Source organism: Corella eumyota, chromosome 2 (genome assembly GCF_963082875.1).
Source record: "Corella eumyota chromosome 2, kaCorEumy4.1, whole genome shotgun sequence".
In the NCBI taxonomy this organism is placed as follows: domain Eukaryota; kingdom Metazoa; phylum Chordata; class Ascidiacea; order Phlebobranchia; family Corellidae; genus Corella; species Corella eumyota.
In genome coordinates, this window is record NC_137491.1 from 3,857,893 (window position 1) to 3,875,329 (window position 17,437).

General features: G+C 28.3%; 7 protein-coding genes across 7 annotated transcripts; 1 reads left to right on the forward strand and 6 right to left on the reverse strand.

Annotated features, from left to right (window-relative positions):
* Window positions 1-32: 32 nt before the first annotated feature.
* LOC145741411 (proton-coupled folate transporter-like) lies at window positions 33-2,287 on the reverse strand. Its single transcript, XM_082559002.1, has one exon. It carries the CDS (start codon window positions 2,285-2,287, stop codon window positions 845-847), a length of 1,443 nt encoding a protein of 480 aa, XP_082415128.1. The 3' UTR covers window positions 33-844.
* Window positions 2,288-2,493: 206 nt separating this feature from the next.
* On the reverse strand, window positions 2,494-4,619 carry LOC145742948 (proton-coupled folate transporter-like). Its single transcript, XM_082560793.1, has one exon. It carries the CDS (start codon window positions 4,592-4,594, stop codon window positions 3,140-3,142), a length of 1,455 nt encoding a protein of 484 aa, XP_082416919.1. The 5' UTR covers window positions 4,595-4,619; the 3' UTR covers window positions 2,494-3,139.
* Window positions 4,620-4,882: 263 nt separating this feature from the next.
* On the reverse strand, window positions 4,883-6,851 carry LOC145743762 (proton-coupled folate transporter-like). Its single transcript, XM_082561804.1, has one exon. The coding sequence runs from the start codon at window positions 6,802-6,804 to the stop codon at window positions 5,341-5,343; it is 1,464 nt and encodes a 487-aa protein (XP_082417930.1). The 5' UTR covers window positions 6,805-6,851; the 3' UTR covers window positions 4,883-5,340.
* A 5-nt stretch (window positions 6,852-6,856) lies between these two features.
* On the reverse strand, window positions 6,857-7,546 carry LOC145743765 (small integral membrane protein 15-like). The gene has a single exon (XM_082561807.1). The coding sequence runs from the start codon at window positions 7,506-7,508 to the stop codon at window positions 7,242-7,244; it is 267 nt and encodes an 88-aa protein (XP_082417933.1). The 5' UTR covers window positions 7,509-7,546; the 3' UTR covers window positions 6,857-7,241.
* Window positions 7,547-8,538: 992 nt separating this feature from the next.
* On the forward strand, window positions 8,539-10,783 carry LOC145743764 (protein canopy homolog 2-like). Its single transcript, XM_082561806.1, has 6 exons — window positions 8,539-8,708; window positions 9,055-9,170; window positions 9,304-9,413; window positions 9,760-9,883; window positions 10,102-10,195; window positions 10,418-10,783. The coding sequence occupies exons 1-6, from the start codon at window positions 8,615-8,617 to the stop codon at window positions 10,450-10,452; spliced, it is 573 nt and encodes a 190-aa protein (XP_082417932.1). The 5' UTR covers window positions 8,539-8,614; the 3' UTR covers window positions 10,453-10,783.
* Window positions 10,784-10,809: 26 nt separating this feature from the next.
* Window positions 10,810-14,031, reverse strand: LOC145743763 (3-hydroxyisobutyrate dehydrogenase, mitochondrial-like). Its single transcript, XM_082561805.1, has 8 exons — window positions 13,895-14,031; window positions 13,374-13,514; window positions 13,058-13,167; window positions 12,771-12,892; window positions 12,403-12,500; window positions 12,073-12,185; window positions 11,833-11,989; window positions 10,810-11,528 (listed from the first exon to the last, which is right to left on the reverse strand). The coding sequence occupies exons 1-8, from the start codon at window positions 13,961-13,963 to the stop codon at window positions 11,370-11,372; spliced, it is 969 nt and encodes a 322-aa protein (XP_082417931.1). The 5' UTR covers window positions 13,964-14,031; the 3' UTR covers window positions 10,810-11,369.
* Window positions 14,032-14,909: 878 nt separating this feature from the next.
* LOC145742155 (large ribosomal subunit protein eL15-like) lies at window positions 14,910-17,159 on the reverse strand. Its single transcript, XM_082559923.1, has 6 exons — window positions 17,133-17,159; window positions 16,768-16,942; window positions 16,023-16,159; window positions 15,709-15,819; window positions 15,191-15,367; window positions 14,910-14,985 (listed from the first exon to the last, which is right to left on the reverse strand). Exons 2-6 carry the CDS (start codon window positions 16,937-16,939, stop codon window positions 14,968-14,970), a joined length of 615 nt encoding a protein of 204 aa, XP_082416049.1. The 5' UTR covers window positions 16,940-16,942; window positions 17,133-17,159; the 3' UTR covers window positions 14,910-14,967.
* Between the last annotated feature and the right edge of the window lie 278 nt (window positions 17,160-17,437).

Below are 17,437 nucleotides of genomic sequence, written 5' to 3' on the forward strand. Positions count from 1 at the left end.
TAGATTTACTACAAAGGCACTCATAGTTAATGTTTTTGCATATTATATTTCTAAATACTACTAAACCAAAAAATATATTTAAATTAGTCAACAAAATAAATCATTAAACAAAAAGGCAAAATTAACACCATAAAAATTTTACACCATTGAAAGTACCATTTTTTAAAACAGGCAATAATACGATTTGCATAAAATCTCATTTGGCAAGACTAAAATTTAAATAAACAATTTAGGCAGTAACAAAATTTGCATAACATTCACTTGGCAATATGGTGATATGAACTTCAAAATAACAGTATGAAAATATACGATATATGACAAAAACTTTCCATTAACTCTAGTTGAACAAAAACACTAAGCAACAAAACTTATTGCAACAATTATTACTTGGCAAGATAAGAATAAAAATAAAAAAACATTTTGGCAGTTTTTTGATTTGTAATAAAATACAATTGGCAAGTAAAGCACTTTAAGGAAACAAATATTTACATGGTAACAGTACTGTAAAAATATATGATGTGAAAAGTAATATATAAATATATATAAGACTAAATAGCCTGATAGCAATATAGAATGGAGCTTTTAATATCATATCTATGTCCAATTTATAGGCCTATAAAAATTGCTGCTTGTGGTAATCGTGTAAATTATTGCGGATAAATATTAGAGTATGACAATTAAAGTCCCAAATGTAGAGTGAGCACCCACTAGTATAAAATAATGTATGATAAAAAAGGATGCTTATTATACCGTATAAATATGAAAAATGTATTCCCAATTTCTCTCTTAGAAGAACAATACATAATTATGTAAACTAAAAATGAGCATAAAATAAAACTCCTTTTTAGTCTTCCCCATCAACTACGTCATTCCTAATTTTAAGATAAAGAAATGTGAAAAAAATTAACACAAGAACTTGAAAACCAGATAAAACTAAAAACACAAAACCTGGAAACCAATGAACAGTTGCAGAATATATGGGATTAAAAATTAAGACTGCTAAAATTTCGCCAATTGACCCTGACAGTGAATTCAAAGCTAAGACAGATCCTTGACTGTTTTCATTAGCTAATTTAGAAGTAAAACTTACAATAACCGTGCCCTGCACGCCTCTAAACCAACCAATTCCTATTCCAAAAAACAACATCCATTGCTTAGTGGAAAATGCATAAAACAGCAGCATAGCTAAGCTTGAAAATATTCCTATCACGCATATAAAGTAATCAGATATGCGTCTAGATAATAATTTAATAAGAACAAAACTGAAAATTAACGAACATAATTTCATAGAATTAGCATATCCAATCATTAAAGATGAAAAACAAAAAGGGGGACTAAGTTCGTAAATTGTAGATAGGTTCACGAATCCAATAAGAACAATAAGACGCATCAAGAAGCAGATAACCATTCCTAAAATCTTTAGACTATGCCTTAATTCTGGAAACAAGTTTTTCTTTATTTCAACAAAAGCATCAAAAGAAAACAGGATTTTTGTTTGATCACGAATAGACAAAACTTTTACATTTCTTGACTCTGGTAAAATAAAATAAATATAAACCATTGATGCAAACAACAGTATAGCACTAAACAAAAAAGGAGAAAAAAATCCATGTTTTTCTACCCAAATTCCACTTATCAAACTGCCTAGCAAGCCACCGATGCCACCTAAACCTTCAGTAATTGCAAACTTCAATGTCCTATTTGCGCTGGTTGATATATCAGATGTATAGGCAAATAAAGTAGAATAAAGAACTGATATATCTCCACATAAGCCACAAATAATTCTTCCAATGATGATATAGGAAATTGAAAGGTTAAAACCTATGGCTAATAAATAAACAACCACCATAAAGAAATAGCCAAAAAATCCAAATAAAAATGGTAAACGACGGCCTACTACATCGCCCCAAGCCCCAATCATCACAACCGTGAATAAAGAGGGGATAAATCCAGCGATATTTAAATACAGAATCCATTCACTTGATGCAGCTGAAACCTTAGCTTCAATGTAACTTTCAGTATTACAAGATGTTGAATTAGCTTCTGTAGTTCTGTTTAGACCGTATTCAATTGCAAAGTACCGATATATAAATTGCTTTGATAGTATTAAATACATTTCATTTACGAACAAAAATATAACTGCCAAAGGCTCGTAAGTAATACCACATATTGCTGAAACCAGATTTCTCCAACAAGTACACAGTGTATTTTGTCTCACTAACTTTGTATTATCCAACAAATAGGTATTCTCTTTTTCCTCCAAAGATTCATCTTCATTCAACCCCATTTAACAGTTTAAATACCTATTGTTGATGTCTAATATACAAAAACAACAGTATTAATTGCATATAAAATTAATTGGATTAAAATATTAGTGCAAAATTATTAAACTAAATAGCACAAATTAAAAATTGAATTATACAAAGTAAGTACTAAGTAAGAGCATTAAAATAAAACACTGGTACTAAAATGATTATTAAAAGTGATCGAAGACACAGAATAAACTGATATTTGAAGGGTTAAAATAAAAAAGGAAGACAAAAGTGCAATTAACAATAACGAATTGAAATCTTAACTTCTATTAAAATAATACAATGAAAATAAAAAAGTAGCATCAATAAAACACTATTAAATGAAATAAAAAAGGCTAAGCACAAAAATAACTTTACAGATTTGAACTATTAGGTTTTCACACAAGAAAAAAAAACAAGATGTTAATAAGACTGTCACGCCTACATTTTAAAAGAATAAGGATAAAAATTAAAAACCTTACAATGTCATTTAAATGAACAAAAAAATGGAAAACTTAACAAAAAAATATTAAGTTGAGCTTAAATAGTTTATTATAATTCATATAATAAACAATAGGGACTAAATACTTAGGTTTTCAAATTTATAAGTAAAATTATACATATCCAATACTTTACTAGTACGGTATAGGTTCAATTTAAATACTAGGAGGTATCCAAGAATAAGCTAGTGTCATGAATGAAAAAACAGCTGGAAAAGATACAAATAAAACAAATAGCTTTAAAATTTGTATATTGAATGTTATTCGAAAAAAATAACCAAAAACTGCCAACAAGCATAGTGCAAAAAAAAGCATAGTGCAAAATGTACTAATATTATTAATACAAATCTAAGCATTGTCATAACAATGCTCATCTGAAGTCTGAGGTATTGCTTCGTAAGACTGAGTTGCAATATCTTTTCTAACAAAATAATAAACCAAACTGAACAGGAAAAACAGTAAACCTTCAAAACCAATCATAACTATGAAAACAAATCCAGGATTCCAGGCAACAGTTTTGGAGTAGATTGGGTTAAAAATAAATGACGCAATAAGTTGTGAGGTTGATTGTGCTAATCCAATAACAGAAAACACTGCTCCTTGTCCATCAGCACCCACTAGTTTTGAAGCTATACTTCGTGTTATAGTAAAAGTAAGTATGCACAAACTTTGTGTAAGTATCCCGATAAATAGCATCAACGTTGTTTTGCCAAATGCATAAAAAAGAAGAAATGAAGTTTTGGAAAGGATTCCTATTACCCCGATAACATATTCCGATGCACGACCTTTAAGAAGTTTAATTGTGGCCCAGCTGAATAGAAATGCAGTTGATGTAACGGCAGAAGTGTATCCGATAAGCATAGAGGACCAGCAAAATGGTGGGCTTAATACATACAAAGTTGACACATCGCCACTACCAGTCAAAATGGTCGATGCCAAAAAATAACACATAACCATACCCAAAATTTTCATACAATTCGCTAGGTTCACAAAAAGAGTATTTTTGATGCTTCGAAATGGCTTTAAGGAAAATAAAGCTTTTATTTTAACAGATGTTGATATTGCACCAACTGGAAGGGATTCTTTAACAAAGAAAAGCACATACAAAATAGTTGCAATCATGAGAGCAACAAGAAATATAAAAGGCGGAACAAAACCCTGTTTTTCCACCCAAACACCACTTAACAAAGCACCAACTATTCCTCCAATTCCTAACGTTCCATCACCAATAGCCAGTTTTACCGTCCTATTTTCCTGTGTTGATATATCCGCCAAATAAGCAAAAACACAAGTTAATATCACAGGCAATTCTCCAGTTAAACCACAAAGCAATCTACCTATTAAAAGGTATTGAATTGGAAGCTCAAAAGCAAGCACCACTAAATAGCATGTAATCATAACCAGATATCCAAACAACCCAATCAAAAGGGGCAATTTCCGGCCCACAGTGTCACCCCAAGACCCAATAATAATAGTTGTAATAAGAGATGGTAAAAAAGCTGCTATATTAACATAAAGCACCCATTGGCTCGATTCAGCTGACACCTTAGCTTCAACACTACTTGAATTAGCACATGCCTTGTTCTGTGAAGTTGAGTTTAGCCCGTAACTCTGGGCAACATATTGGTAAATATACTGCTGTGATATTAGACTGTACATAAACACTACTATCATTATAGATGCTCCAATTGGTTCGACAGTGATTGAGAGTACTCCATTTTTAATTGATTTCCATATGGACTTGCTTGGTAAGATTTCCGTTCCATCATTGCTTATAGTTTCATAGTTTACATGTTTATTCATAATTATTCACAATTTTTTGTGTTAAATAAACCTTGAAAAGAAAAATGAAAGTTTAATTTGAGTACAATAATTTATAAATACAAAATAATGACCATAGACAAGTAATATTGATTATGAATTTGAAAAAATATAACTGAGACATCACAAATAGTGTTATTGGATATTATGTTAAATTTTAGGTTATTTAATTAGCAATGCAATACTTGTGTTACAAAACCACTAAATCAATTTTATGATAATGATGTTTACATAAGGGTTATATAGGTATGTTATTTATTTAATGCAGTTTATTAAAAGTTATATCAAATACACAAGGTAATGAAAAAAAAAATTATATATGAGGTTATAAAAATATGATTTAAATAAGTACAATAATATGATAATAAAATGTAATGAGGTATGGGAACAAATATAGGTTACACTTTGTTACATGAGTTACACAGTATGATGTTTTAAGTATGTTAATAATGGCAATATGTGGCAATAAGTAAAGTAACTATTATTTGATAACACTGCTAAAATTAAAATACAAAAAAAGCGATAAAAATGTTGCTTAAAATTACATAAAGTTAATAATATTAATAAACCTTTGTAAAACATTTTAAAAATTAAGCTCATAAAACAAAAATGGCAAGGTATGTAAATATTACAGTGCAATAAATATTGAGCTATGCTTAACTTGCAAAAAATCACATAAGGATAAAATTTTCAGTTATGTTACAAAAAACTTTAAAAAAATTTGGAAATTAGGTGATTAATTGATCTTGACTCTCCTCTATTACTGCCGTGTTATTTTCTGCTGTATTATCTTTTAATATATCCTTCCTTACAGCCAAGTAAAAAATAGTAAAAAGAACAAATAAAATTGCTTCGAAAACAGTGATAACGACAAACACAAAACCTGGAAACCACGAAACAGTTGCAGAATAAATCGGGTTGAAAATGGAAGACCCAATCAGGTCAGAAACTGATTCTGAAAAACCGAAAATTGAAAACACGGCGCCATAACCTGCAGGGCCAACTAATTTAGAAGCAATACTCCGAAACACAATTGAATCCATACTCTTGAATACACCAAGACCCAATCCTATAAATATCATGACTGTGTCAGATGAAAATGCATAAAACAACAAGCATATCATGTTAGAGGATATTCCAATTGTGGCAAGCCAGTAATCAGACATACATTTGTATAGTATTTGAATTGCTATCATGCTTATTATCAAGGCGAAGGCCTTTAACGCCGATGCATAACCAACTAATGTAGAAGACCAGCAGAGAGGTGGACTAATTTCAAATAAAGTAGCAACATCAAAATATCCATTTAGCACTGTTAGTTGAAAAAAGAAGCACACAACCATGCTGAAGATTTTCAAAGTATGCCAAAACTCGCCAAACAAAGTATCTTTGATTACAATAAATGGCTTCATCGAAAATAAGGCTTTGATTTGACCTCCAATATTTAGATTTTCGGAAATAACCTTTGATTCTGGAAGTATAAAATAAATGTGTAAAATACAACCTAATGATATCACAACCAGGAATATAAATGGAGGAATAAAACCTTGTTTTTCAAACCAAAATCCACTTAATAAACTCCCAATAACACCTCCAATACCCATAAAACCATTTCCAATCCCAATTTTAACAGTTCTGTTTTCTATGGTTGATACATCCGATAAATAAGCAATAATAATACTGACAAGCGCTGGAAAGTCTCCACAAAAGCCACATAGTAATTTTCCAATTAATAAATAACCGACTGGCAAGTTGAAAATAACAACAACTAAATAACAAATCATCATTAAAAAGTAACCCAAAAATGTTACAAGCAAAGGTAATTTACGACCAACGGTATCACTCCAAGAACTAATAAGAACAGTAGTCACCAAGGAAGGGCCATAACCTGCTAAATTTAAATACAAAACCCACTGACTTGACTCAGCGGAGACTTTGTTTTCCAGTGCTGTTGTATTCGCACATGATGCAATCTCTGTAGTAATGTTAAGTCCATTTTTTTGTGCTGTATAACGATATATATATTGCTTTGACAACAGCATGTACATGTCTAATATAATAAGTGCCACAGCTCCAAGGGGCTCAACAGTTAAGTTACATATTTCTTCTACTGCTATTTTGATTGTTGATTTTTTCGAGGTTACTTCGATATTTTCAGTTTCTTGAATTGATTGGTAATTAATTTTGGACATTTTTTATTTCACATCCCTAAATTACAGCACTTAATTTCATTTTCTAAATATCTGTAAATAAAAACATGTCACAAGTTAAAACACAACTACATATATATCCTTGACATAAATCTAAAACAACTATTCGATAACAGTTTCAAAAATTTCTTATTTTAAACAAAACATGAATGTTAATGATATGAAAACAAAATAAATATTTTACATGATTATCATCAAGGTAAAGTTGAACCAGAAATTTTGACATAAAGCATTGCTTACTAACTATAATAAAACTTGTACAATTCCATAACATGGTTTACTGGATTAAAATAAATTAATTAACCTTAATAAATACAATTTGAATGCTTGTGCAATTATTTTCTTGAAATATCTTCAGATGGTATATAAATAGATAGCCTATTTTTTAATAAACAAAAATATCCCAACAAAATTAAATTTTAGTCCATTTTTGCTCTTCTGATATTTTTTAAATGTTTTTCTCTTTTGTTTGCCTTTTTCTTCTCCTTCTCTTTTGCGTCAATCATTTTTGATAACTTCCAAGCCAGAAAAGCGCTGATAAGAAAAAATGGAGACAAGCATAAAAACAAAGTCGATACAAAGTCCCATGGGTCATTACCCACCCAAGTTAATAAGCTGATCACCCATTCTGGGGGTGGGTCTGACCCTGTATTTGGTTTCACATCAGCGGGTTCACCGTTTTCCATTTTTCAATATAAAAATCTTTAATATTTGAAAGATTCAAATTTCTATTAAAAAACAATAAAGCATTTATTAAAAAACAATAGAGCATAACGGTATAGTTTCATCATCTTTAATTTCCTTTTAACAATTTTGTTTTATTTTTGTCTTTTCTACTGTTTATCTCATAACTATTAGTACAGTTTATGTTAGTATAATTTATGATAAGGCCTCGCTTTCTAATAAATATGTTTACACTAATTATATACAACCATTTTAAAAACTAGAAAATTAAATGCAATAAAAATGTCTAAAATTACTTCTATATAGTTTAAATTCAAGCCTGTAATTGATATTATTTCCTGTTCTACTTTTAGTTCCGTAGATCACCAACAATGCATAAAAAAATAATGTGAAAAACTACGAATTTAAATAGCTATTGTTTACAATTTATATACTGAAACACTTAACTGCTTAAGATAAATTAAAGAAATACAGTACGTAATATTTACAATTTATATACTAAAATACAGAAGATAAATTAATGTAACTTTTTTTTAACCTTAACATTTGTTAAACAAGTAACTAACGATTTAATCTTCTTTGTTTAATATTGCTCAATAATCGTAAAAGTCGCATGATATTTTGATTACTCTGCAAAAAATTATTTGCAGAATCATTCCAAAACAAAACAAGACGCAACAATGCATAACAATGTTAATATATGATTTTTATGCTAAGTACTTACGTTTATAAAAAATATTTATAAAATAAAATTAGACCTAAAAACAATTTGCCAAATGTTAAAAAAATATAAATAAAACATATATGTCATTTAATTTTAATGACAACATTTGTTGTGATGTCACGGTTTCGTGAATTCAGCTGATTTTGTAGGACACGTGTAAATACCGTTGATAGTAAAATCAAAAGTTTTCGAAACCTAAAAATAGCAACTTACTTTTTCTAAAACTGATAAATGTACATCTTTGAAGGAAAACGAATGTAATATTTTATGATTAATTGTTGTTCTTAAAGTATTGTGTAACATATAGTTAAGCTGTAAAGTATAATATTTTACTTTCTTACAGTTAAACTTTAGTTTAAAATATAATATATTTAAACGTTAAACATGAAGTTTCGCCTACTGTTAGTTGGAATATTTTTACTGAGTTTATCAATGAATCTTTCAATGGGTGCCCGTGACCAAGATATTTATTGTGGAAGTAAGAATAAAATTGTTTGAATTAAATATTTTACCTAAAACAGTACAAAACTGAGTTTGGTGACCTTGGTCCTTGACCATGCCATAATATACTATAAAATCTTAGTGTAATCATTAGTATTTATGGCGTGTTTAAATCATTAAATTAATTTAATTATTTTTTCCTGTTGCATTAATGCATTATGTATTGTTTAAATTTCTATCACTTTTATTAAAGCGCAAAAAAAAACAAATAAAAAAAAACAGGATTCTAAAATTTAACAAAAATTTTATTCTGAAATGATATATATTATTTGTTATTTAATAACCCAGTGATCTGATTCAAACTATCAATCTACTTTTTATAGTTTGCAAAGCAATAATGAGTGAGGTAGAACACGAAGTTGGCAAAGTTGATCCAAAAAAGAAAATAGATGTTGGTAGTTACAGGGTTGACCCAAATGGAAAAACAAGAACTGTCCAAGTATAAAAAAATATTGAAATTTTTTCAAATTTACTTGTGTAGCCTATTTTATAATGTACTAAATGTCTGGGCTAGGCTTGTTTATTTTATTTCTTTTTGAATTAACTTTAGTAAAATTATTCTGTTTTTTTAGAAATCTTTTGCTAGATCAGAGGCACATTTAACTGATGTTTTGGAGAACGTTTGTAACGAAGTTACCGATAGTTACGTCAAAACTAAAGATCCAGAAACTGGAAAACAAACGTGGGTGTAAATTTTCTGCAGTTAAAAATATGATTTTAACCAATTAAAACCAATTTCAATATTTACACAATATTTAAACACTTTTTTATGCTATTACTTCGTATTATAGGCCACTTTTTTAATATTTATTATGATTTACTTATATGATTAACCAAGCATTTAAACTTACTAAACCAATGTTTATTCTTTAAATAATTTGTCTAAATGAATAAGAATTTTAAACTTTTGCCTAACTAAAGTCCTTCCATCTGTCCAACCAGACTTTAAAAACAAATTTTATAAGATGTTTTTGATAAATAATGCCAATTCATGATACAAATAAAGAATTTATTTTTATGTTATTTAGAGTAAAAAGAATGGTGACTCATGATGGTAAGATGTCAGGTGATGTTGATTTCTCCCAATTGATGGAAGACTCTAAAACTGGAGACACCCCTCCTGATGAGAAATCAAAATCACTCAGATTTGCAGTAAGATAACAAACTCGTTTCTGTTTAAATTTAAGAAAATCCCTTTAAAAAAGGCTAAAATCTATATACAATTGAGCTTAGTGAAAGGTATATAAGTGTTCAATATACAACCTACAAAATAAATAAAACTGATGTTTGTGGAACCCCTTCTGAAATGAAATACTTTGTTTAATATTTTTTTAATTAATTAAAACAAGTTTTGATTTATTTCGATATAGTGTGAATCAATAGTAGAAGATTATGAAGACGAAATTTTACACTTCTTTAAAAATTCTCACACTGATGTTTTATCTGTTTGTGCTGATATCGCAGGTAAAAATATTTAAAACAAATTACTGTCACATGACTAAAAACATTTCATGGAAAATAAAATGCTTTTAATTTAAAAAAAAAATTCAACCTATGTCATGGTAAAATGTTGTGTTAAAATTATTTTTTTTTGGAAATGTGGCCAAATGGCTTCGTTAGATAAATAACTTTTAAACTACTCATATAGTTATTTTTTAATAAAAACAAATTGATGTTTTTTTTTAGAGTATTGCCCGAAAGCTGAAAAGGAAGAATTATAAATTTGCCAATCTGAAATTAAAACTAGAAAATAGTACTCAACTAATTGTTATTAACATATTTCTTACACATAATATATTTGTTATTGTTCTAAAATTAAGACAAATCGCACTTAAATTAGGCCTTTTTTGTTCTATTATTATCCAGAAAAAGGATGCTATACTAAACATAACATATTTGTAATTAAAATAGTTTTTTTGCCATTTTTTGCATCATTAAGTTTTGCATTTAATTTCTCTACTGACTTGCTTAAATAAAAACCAGTATATCTATCGTAATTTTGCATAGCCTATCTTTTTAAAAATAAATCTAAGTGTTTTTGTTACTTTCTCATATCAAGAGTGTTAGATTAGCTTTGTTTCATATATTTCACCTCATAAAAAATATCATAAAATAACTAATTTTATAATTTGACACAAAATAACAAACACATTATTGTGCTCTGATCACAATAATTTAGAAGTAAAAAAAATAGGTAAAAACGAAATTTAATTTGATTATAAAATCCAATAGGAACAGAAGTGCTATTTTTACCCTTTATATATTAACATACACAATACATAAATAGTATTGTTAATATTAAGTCATTTATAAATAGCGATAGTTAAAAAGCATATGTCGCCAGGGGCTAAATTAAGGTTTAAACTTTATTTGTGTAATAATAAAACTGGCAAAAAAAAAAATAAAAATGTTAGTATAAAAGCATTAACGCTTCTCAAATAAGCTACATAAATGGAATATGTTCAGTCTGTTTTTAAATATGATTTCGTACCAAAAGATAAAAACCTTAAAATTGAAGTACCTATTGGTACAAATAAAATGAGAATATTTTAAACCTATGTTCATGCTTTAAATATATTATATTAAAAATAATGCATATGCAACAGAATTTTCGGCCAAAATTTGTCTAAGAAACAATTTACTTATCTTCTTTTGTGCTTATGTATTGATAGATGGATGAAAAATCTTTGTGGGCAAAACCTTTTTCACATAACAATCTGTATATTTGTAGGGCATTCCCACCTAGTGGTGTGATGGATCCTGTATCACTGGCTGCTTGTTGAGCTAAACCAAGATCCTAAAATCAAGAAATTTTCAACTTTATTTGTTAGGATATAAAGTGTATAGCAAGTATAGTTAGTTGAATATAAACTTTAGTAAATAAATAAGCACATTCTTTTAACTTTTATACATACATTAGTGTCTTTGCAAACTTTTTTTAAATTAATAAACCCTTTCAATATACTTCAGGCCGAAAATGTCTAAAAACTTAAACAACAACCTACATACCAGATTAAAAAATTGAAAACTTGACACAAAAACAAAATAAAATTTAAATGTAAAAAAAAAAAAAAATTTTAAAAACAGATTTTTTAACCTACTTTATACATGAGAGCAGTCCCGAAACCTCCTTGATAATTATTACTGCTTGGAACTCCATCTATCACCCCAGGAACTGGGTTGTATGTGTCCGATGACCAACATCTACCACTAGAGGTGTTAAAGATACCTGCTAATATTTTTGGGTCCAATCCCAACCTGAAAAAATAAGAAAATTTGAAATTGTAAAAAAATTTCACATAAAAATGGCCACAGACATTAAAGTTTACTCAAAAACTTACTTAATTCCTAAATTCATGGATTCAGACACACCAATCATCGAGATAGCAAGTAACATATTATTGCAGATCTTGGCTGCCTGCCCAGTCCCTACATCACCACAATGTACAACATTCTATAAATATTATAAAAGGGCAAGTTTTAAATTTTTCACTGCGAGGTTTTTGAGTATTGGTATATTTTTCTTTTTAAATTATGAAATGGTATGTTTTTTATTGAACACTGTATTTATTGTAAACCTACTAATGTACTTAGATTAGTTTATATTCACAAACTAAGTTTTTAAATTCTAGGAAAAAGTAAATAAAAAAAATTGTTTGAAAAAGTTTTACCTTGCCGCAGTGACTCAACAACTTTTTAGCAATTTCATAATTTTCCTTTGATCCTCCAACCATGAAAGTTAATGTTCCTGCTTGTGCAGCCCCAACACCTACAAGTAAAAAAAAAACTAAAATTTAAAAGGTAATATTTTTAAAATTAGCAAAAAATAAATTGATTGTTAACTTTTACTTCCGAGAAAAAATTAAAAAACAGTTACCAATTGAATAACGGATTAAATACTTTTAAACTTTTAGATAACAAAAAATAAACCAATTTATCTTCCAAAATAATAACAAGAAAATGTATGTAATGTAAAAATATCACAAACATATTTTTATTCATATCATGTTATTTAACAAAATAAATCTTATTTATTTACCCCCAGATACTGGTGCATCCATATAAGTTGAATCATGGAATTCAGCCTCTTTTGCAACTTGTTGTGAGACTGCCGGGTCAATGGTGGAACAATCAATTAACAAACTTCCTGAAGTGGCTGTTCTGTAAACAAACCAAGTTTAATTTATATTTAGTTAAATTTAGGCTTGAAATAAAAATCGTTGGTATATCATTATTTTTAAAGCATGCTAATTTTTTGTAAATAAAATAAACCTATATTAATTATGTAGGACTTTTATAAGATATTTTTTTTAATTTAAAGTTTACTTTAATATTCCTTCTGAGCCCAAATAGACATCTTTTACATGAGAACTGTTTGGCAACATTGTAACAATCTTTTCTGCATTTTTAGCCACTTCTGATGGACTATTAACAATCTAAACAAAAAAAGTTTCTATTTTACCTGAAAATTGATAAAAAATAACCTTTTGTTGTAGTGAAAGCATACTTAAAAGAAATAATAAACCAAAAGTCTATGGTTTGATTCACGCTGAAAGCTTAATTTAGTTATTTAAGTTTTTACAAAAAAAATAAAATTTACTAACAAAAAATCAATAAAATGAATAACTACAATTTTTTAAACCTTAGCTCCAGCCCCTTGAACTGGTTTACAGCTAGAATCCACAACATCAAAAGCAACAACTTCATGATTGGTTTTAAGAAGGTTTAACGCCATTGGTCCTCCCATGTTGCCCAAACCTACAAACCCAATTGTACCAGTACACTGTAAAAAAAATTAACATTTTTTTATTCTTTTTTGTTCTTTTCAAGAATAAATTTTAACAAATTTAAAAAAAATTAATAATTAATCCTTTTAAAATATTGTATATTAAATTTTGTTTTTAAATCTATATCAGGATATATATAAACAGCAAAAAATATAAAAAAAAAATTTATGTGAATTGCAAAACCATAGCAATTGCAGAAAGACGGCAAAATCGTCACAAAAAATCAAAAACTCTACAGCACAAACTGTATTAATTTTTTAATAAAACATAGATAACAAAAAATGCATTCACAAGTTGTTATAATATTTAGGTTATTTACGTTTTTTTGTTTTTAAAAGGTTCTATTTTATTCGACAATAAAGTCAGTTATACAAACCTTGTTTCTTGAGAATTGTTGTAGAACTTTAGTGCTTCGTATTAACTTCAAATTGAGGGTGGTGGCCATGTTTAATATTGAGTTTTAAACTTTAAAAATTATACAAATTGCAGCTAAAAAATTAATAAACAAAGTCATTAGTCAAGAATCACTCACGCATGAAAAAGATGACGTCAAAAAACAATATTTTTATCCTCAATGCCGGCAAAAATTTATTTATTACAAAAATCCTTAGTTTGCGTTGTATATAAATATTTCATGTAATTGATTACTTAATTAATTTGTATTTATTCATTATTCTACAGCTTATTTCTTAAAATCTTTGTTTTTTTGCAAAATTGACATATGAGCTGCCTCACTTATTATAATCATCTGCAATATATTATTGCAGTATATTTACTAAAAACACATGATCAGTAACTTATTTATATCCTTATTTATAACTATAAAAACCAAGCCCACAGTAAAAAGGTCATTCAACTTTACTGAGTTAGGACCAGAGTTCACTTCCTACTACCTTCATTTAAAAACATTATAAAGTAAAGTCTTTACTCCTGCTAAGCTGAAAAAACAATCTGTAGAGTAATTATTGCACTGCTGTATTAAGTGATAACAAAAACTGCCAGAATCAACTTAAAACCGAATTAGGATAACAAATTGACCGGCAACGTGGTGTAGTGGTAAGAACACTTGCTACACCACACATAAGGTCGTGGGTTCAATACCCACTGCCCTTATGCTGTAGCACCCTTGACTAAGGCACCATAAACCGTATGAAATCCTGCTGAGCCAACACTTAATCAGCAGCATAATTATCGGGCAATCATAATCTATAATATCCCAAACTGCCACAGGCAACTCGAGATTGGGTCACAGTAACTGATTTTACCCTATGTTTAAGTCGCGTATTCGACTTTTCAACATCGAGGATATTGATGACAACATTGATGAAAGCGACTTTTTCATATATATATTTAGCTAACTAATTCTGTGTCAACTAGAGGTTTTCTACACACAAACACACAAGTTTATTATTTTGTTTAAAGATTTTATTGGCCAACAATGAAAATTGTTTATCGCTTTCGTCGCATCTAAAAACAAAAAAAATCAAAAATTAACATTTTTTTCATATATAAAGTTAAAAAATGACAAATAAAGTATAGGAAACTTGAATTTAAACTTTACTAGAATTATTAATAATTTATAACTACAAAATATAAAAATTTGTTTAGACAAAAGTTGTTATGTAATTAAAATAACAATTTTCTTTAAACTACCATGTAAAAATCAACAAACCTGTGTGGTATTTCTTCTCTTCCATGATGCGTGCACAGAACCTCCGATAGTTTTGCTAAATCTGTGACCCTTACCCAGACCCCGACTACTTCTACCAGCTGCAGTAAGACCACGGTTTTCACGATGTTTCATCACAGATTTACATATCCAGTTGATTGCTGGTGACCTTCGGACAGCCTGACATAAATATTAAAATTTAAAGTCAAAGGTTACTCAAAAATTTGCATTTAATAATAAGTTTAACAATCAGTAACTATATTACTACAACATAGACATAACTAACAGCACTTTAAAAGTAAAATGTACACATGTTATAGCAGCAAAATACAGTAAAGACACAAATTACTACAAGATTTTAAAAACAAAACATTTTATCAATATTTAGTTTAAAAAAATTCTTAAAATAAAGTGCATTTTCCTATGGAGGGTTAAAGCAAAAGGTTAATAAAAAAAAATATTTTATTGTTAATAAAATAGTGCGAAGTAATATAATAGTAATCCATTTCCAATACACCCACCTTGTGCATTGGGTCGATGAGAATAACTTCAAAATATTTGTAAGTGGAATCATGGGCCACCCAGTAACTGTTAAGTACTCGCAAAGCTCCACAATGTCGGCCAACACGTTCCTAATGAATAGAAAAGGTAAAAAAGTTTAAAATTTTATTATTTTGGTACAAATTTGTATACCGCATACAAACAAATACTTTTAAAAAAATAAAGTTTAAAATTAATGTTAAACAATAGATTGAAGGAAAAGTCCTTTACGTTAATTTTTACTAAATTTAATTACTAAATTTAAGTCAATTTACAGCAAAAGCTCAATATTTACCTCAGCTACACTTTGTAAAGATCGAGCGAACTTAAGTTGGTTGACTCCCTGGTGAACTGGTTTACCATAAGTTGCACCTTTGGGTACTGGTCGTTTACGACCCCCACGTCTTACTCGGACTCGATAAATTACATAACCTGGTCACAAAAATTGAATAATTTTAAACATAAACAATACAGGATAAGTGAGATAGTAAAACAAAGTGAAAATTTTTCTCACATAATAAAGTTTGCCAGTAAATGTTCATAAAATAATATATGCCAAATTAAACAACATAATCAGTCATAACTTCCCCATTTCATAAAACTTATGCTGTCTTATACCGGATATACCCAGCATAAAAAATAAGTGCATTAACCAATGTTTTCCCATAAAATTCCATAATATTCAATAGTTTAAAAGAAACGAACTAATTTATATGGAATTCATGCATTAAGTATAATGCCCTATTTTTTAAATTTAAACAAAAATAAACACCAGTGCACAACTAATGAAAAATGTACAGTTTTAAAGTCAATTAAACAGTTAAAGATAAACAAAAACAGAGTTTATAAACCATAATTAAACAAACTAATAAAAACCATTTATTATAATGAAAATAAAATATTAAAAAGATGCACTAAATGGCAAATAGTGAGATACCAATAACTTCATAAAAAAAAACATGCAACAACAAACTTTATTTAGGTTTAATTTAAAAAATCAATTTTTATACTTACACAAAAAACTAAAATATAAAGATTACCTTGTTTAGCTTTGTAACCGAGTTTACGTGCTTTGTCTGGTCTGGTCGGTCTCGGCGCTCTGTGAACAGCCGACAACTGACGAAAATGCCAGCATCTGATACGAAGTAAATAACGAAGCAAGTCTGACTGCTTCTTACGCCAGACCTCGCTCATATACTTGTAAGCCCCCATCCTCTAAAATCATGAAAAACGTTTTATCAAAAATTCTAACTTTTGAACTACTTTTAAACTGTTTTTAACTAATCATACACAATAAATATCCAATATTTTATAAGACTATTGCTTTTACTTATATATTTTGTTGTTGTTTATACTCAGAACACAATTAAAATACAGATTTAATAAGATTAATATGATATCGTACCGTAAACTCAGAATGGTAAAAAAGAGAAATTTGAAGAAATAGCAAATGCTGAGCACGTCGCATTTGAACACCTGTGGCGCTATATTTTTTATATTTAAAATTTTATTTTAGAGTTTGTACATTTTAGTTCACATTCACTATAAAAGTTTTTTTTTTAAGTTTAAACGAAACACAAACAAAAAATTAAATAAAACTTTTTTCCTACTTTTGCCCACATTTTAATTTTATTATAACGTCATTATAAATCAGTGCCAAAAAAAAATTCAATATTTCTAAATTACCAAAAAATCTCCACAATATTTTAA

Bases quoted from the DNA above. Each gene is read 5' to 3' on its own strand.
- LOC145741411 (XM_082559002.1), bottom strand. From the start codon at position 2,287: ATGGGGTTGAATGAAGATGAATCTTTGGAGGAAAAAGAGAATACCTAT.
- LOC145742948 (XM_082560793.1), bottom strand. From the start codon at position 4,594: ATGAATAAACATGTAAACTATGAAACTATAAGCAATGATGGAACGGAA.
- LOC145743762 (XM_082561804.1), bottom strand. From the start codon at position 6,804: ATGTCCAAAATTAATTACCAATCAATTCAAGAAACTGAAAATATCGAA.
- LOC145743765 (XM_082561807.1), bottom strand. From the start codon at position 7,508: ATGGAAAACGGTGAACCCGCTGATGTGAAACCAAATACAGGGTCAGAC.
- LOC145743764 (XM_082561806.1), top strand. From the start codon at position 8,615: ATGAAGTTTCGCCTACTGTTAGTTGGAATATTTTTACTGAGTTTATCA. The intron at 9,171-9,303 runs GTATAAAAAAAT...CTGTTTTTTTAG, and splicing joins GAAAAACAAGAACTGTCCAA to AAATCTTTTGCTAGATCAGA. The intron at 9,884-10,101 runs GTAAGATAACAA...ATTTCGATATAG, and splicing joins CAAAATCACTCAGATTTGCA to TGTGAATCAATAGTAGAAGA.
- LOC145743763 (XM_082561805.1), bottom strand. From the start codon at position 13,963: ATGGCCACCACCCTCAATTTGAAGTTAATACGAAGCACTAAAGTTCTA. The intron at 12,893-13,057 runs GTAAACTTTAAA...GTTTGTTTACAG, and splicing joins GGCTCAGAAGGAATATTAAA to AACAGCCACTTCAGGAAGTT. The intron at 12,186-12,402 runs GTAAAACTTTTT...TAATATTTATAG, and splicing joins TGTTGAGTCACTGCGGCAAG to AATGTTGTACATTGTGGTGA.
- LOC145742155 (XM_082559923.1), bottom strand. From the start codon at position 16,939: ATGGGGGCTTACAAGTATATGAGCGAGGTCTGGCGTAAGAAGCAGTCA. The intron at 15,820-16,022 runs GTAAATATTGAG...TCTATTCATTAG, and splicing joins CTTTACAAAGTGTAGCTGAG to GAACGTGTTGGCCGACATTG. The intron at 15,368-15,708 runs GTGGGTGTATTG...TATTTATGTCAG, and splicing joins TCATCGACCCAATGCACAAG to GCTGTCCGAAGGTCACCAGC.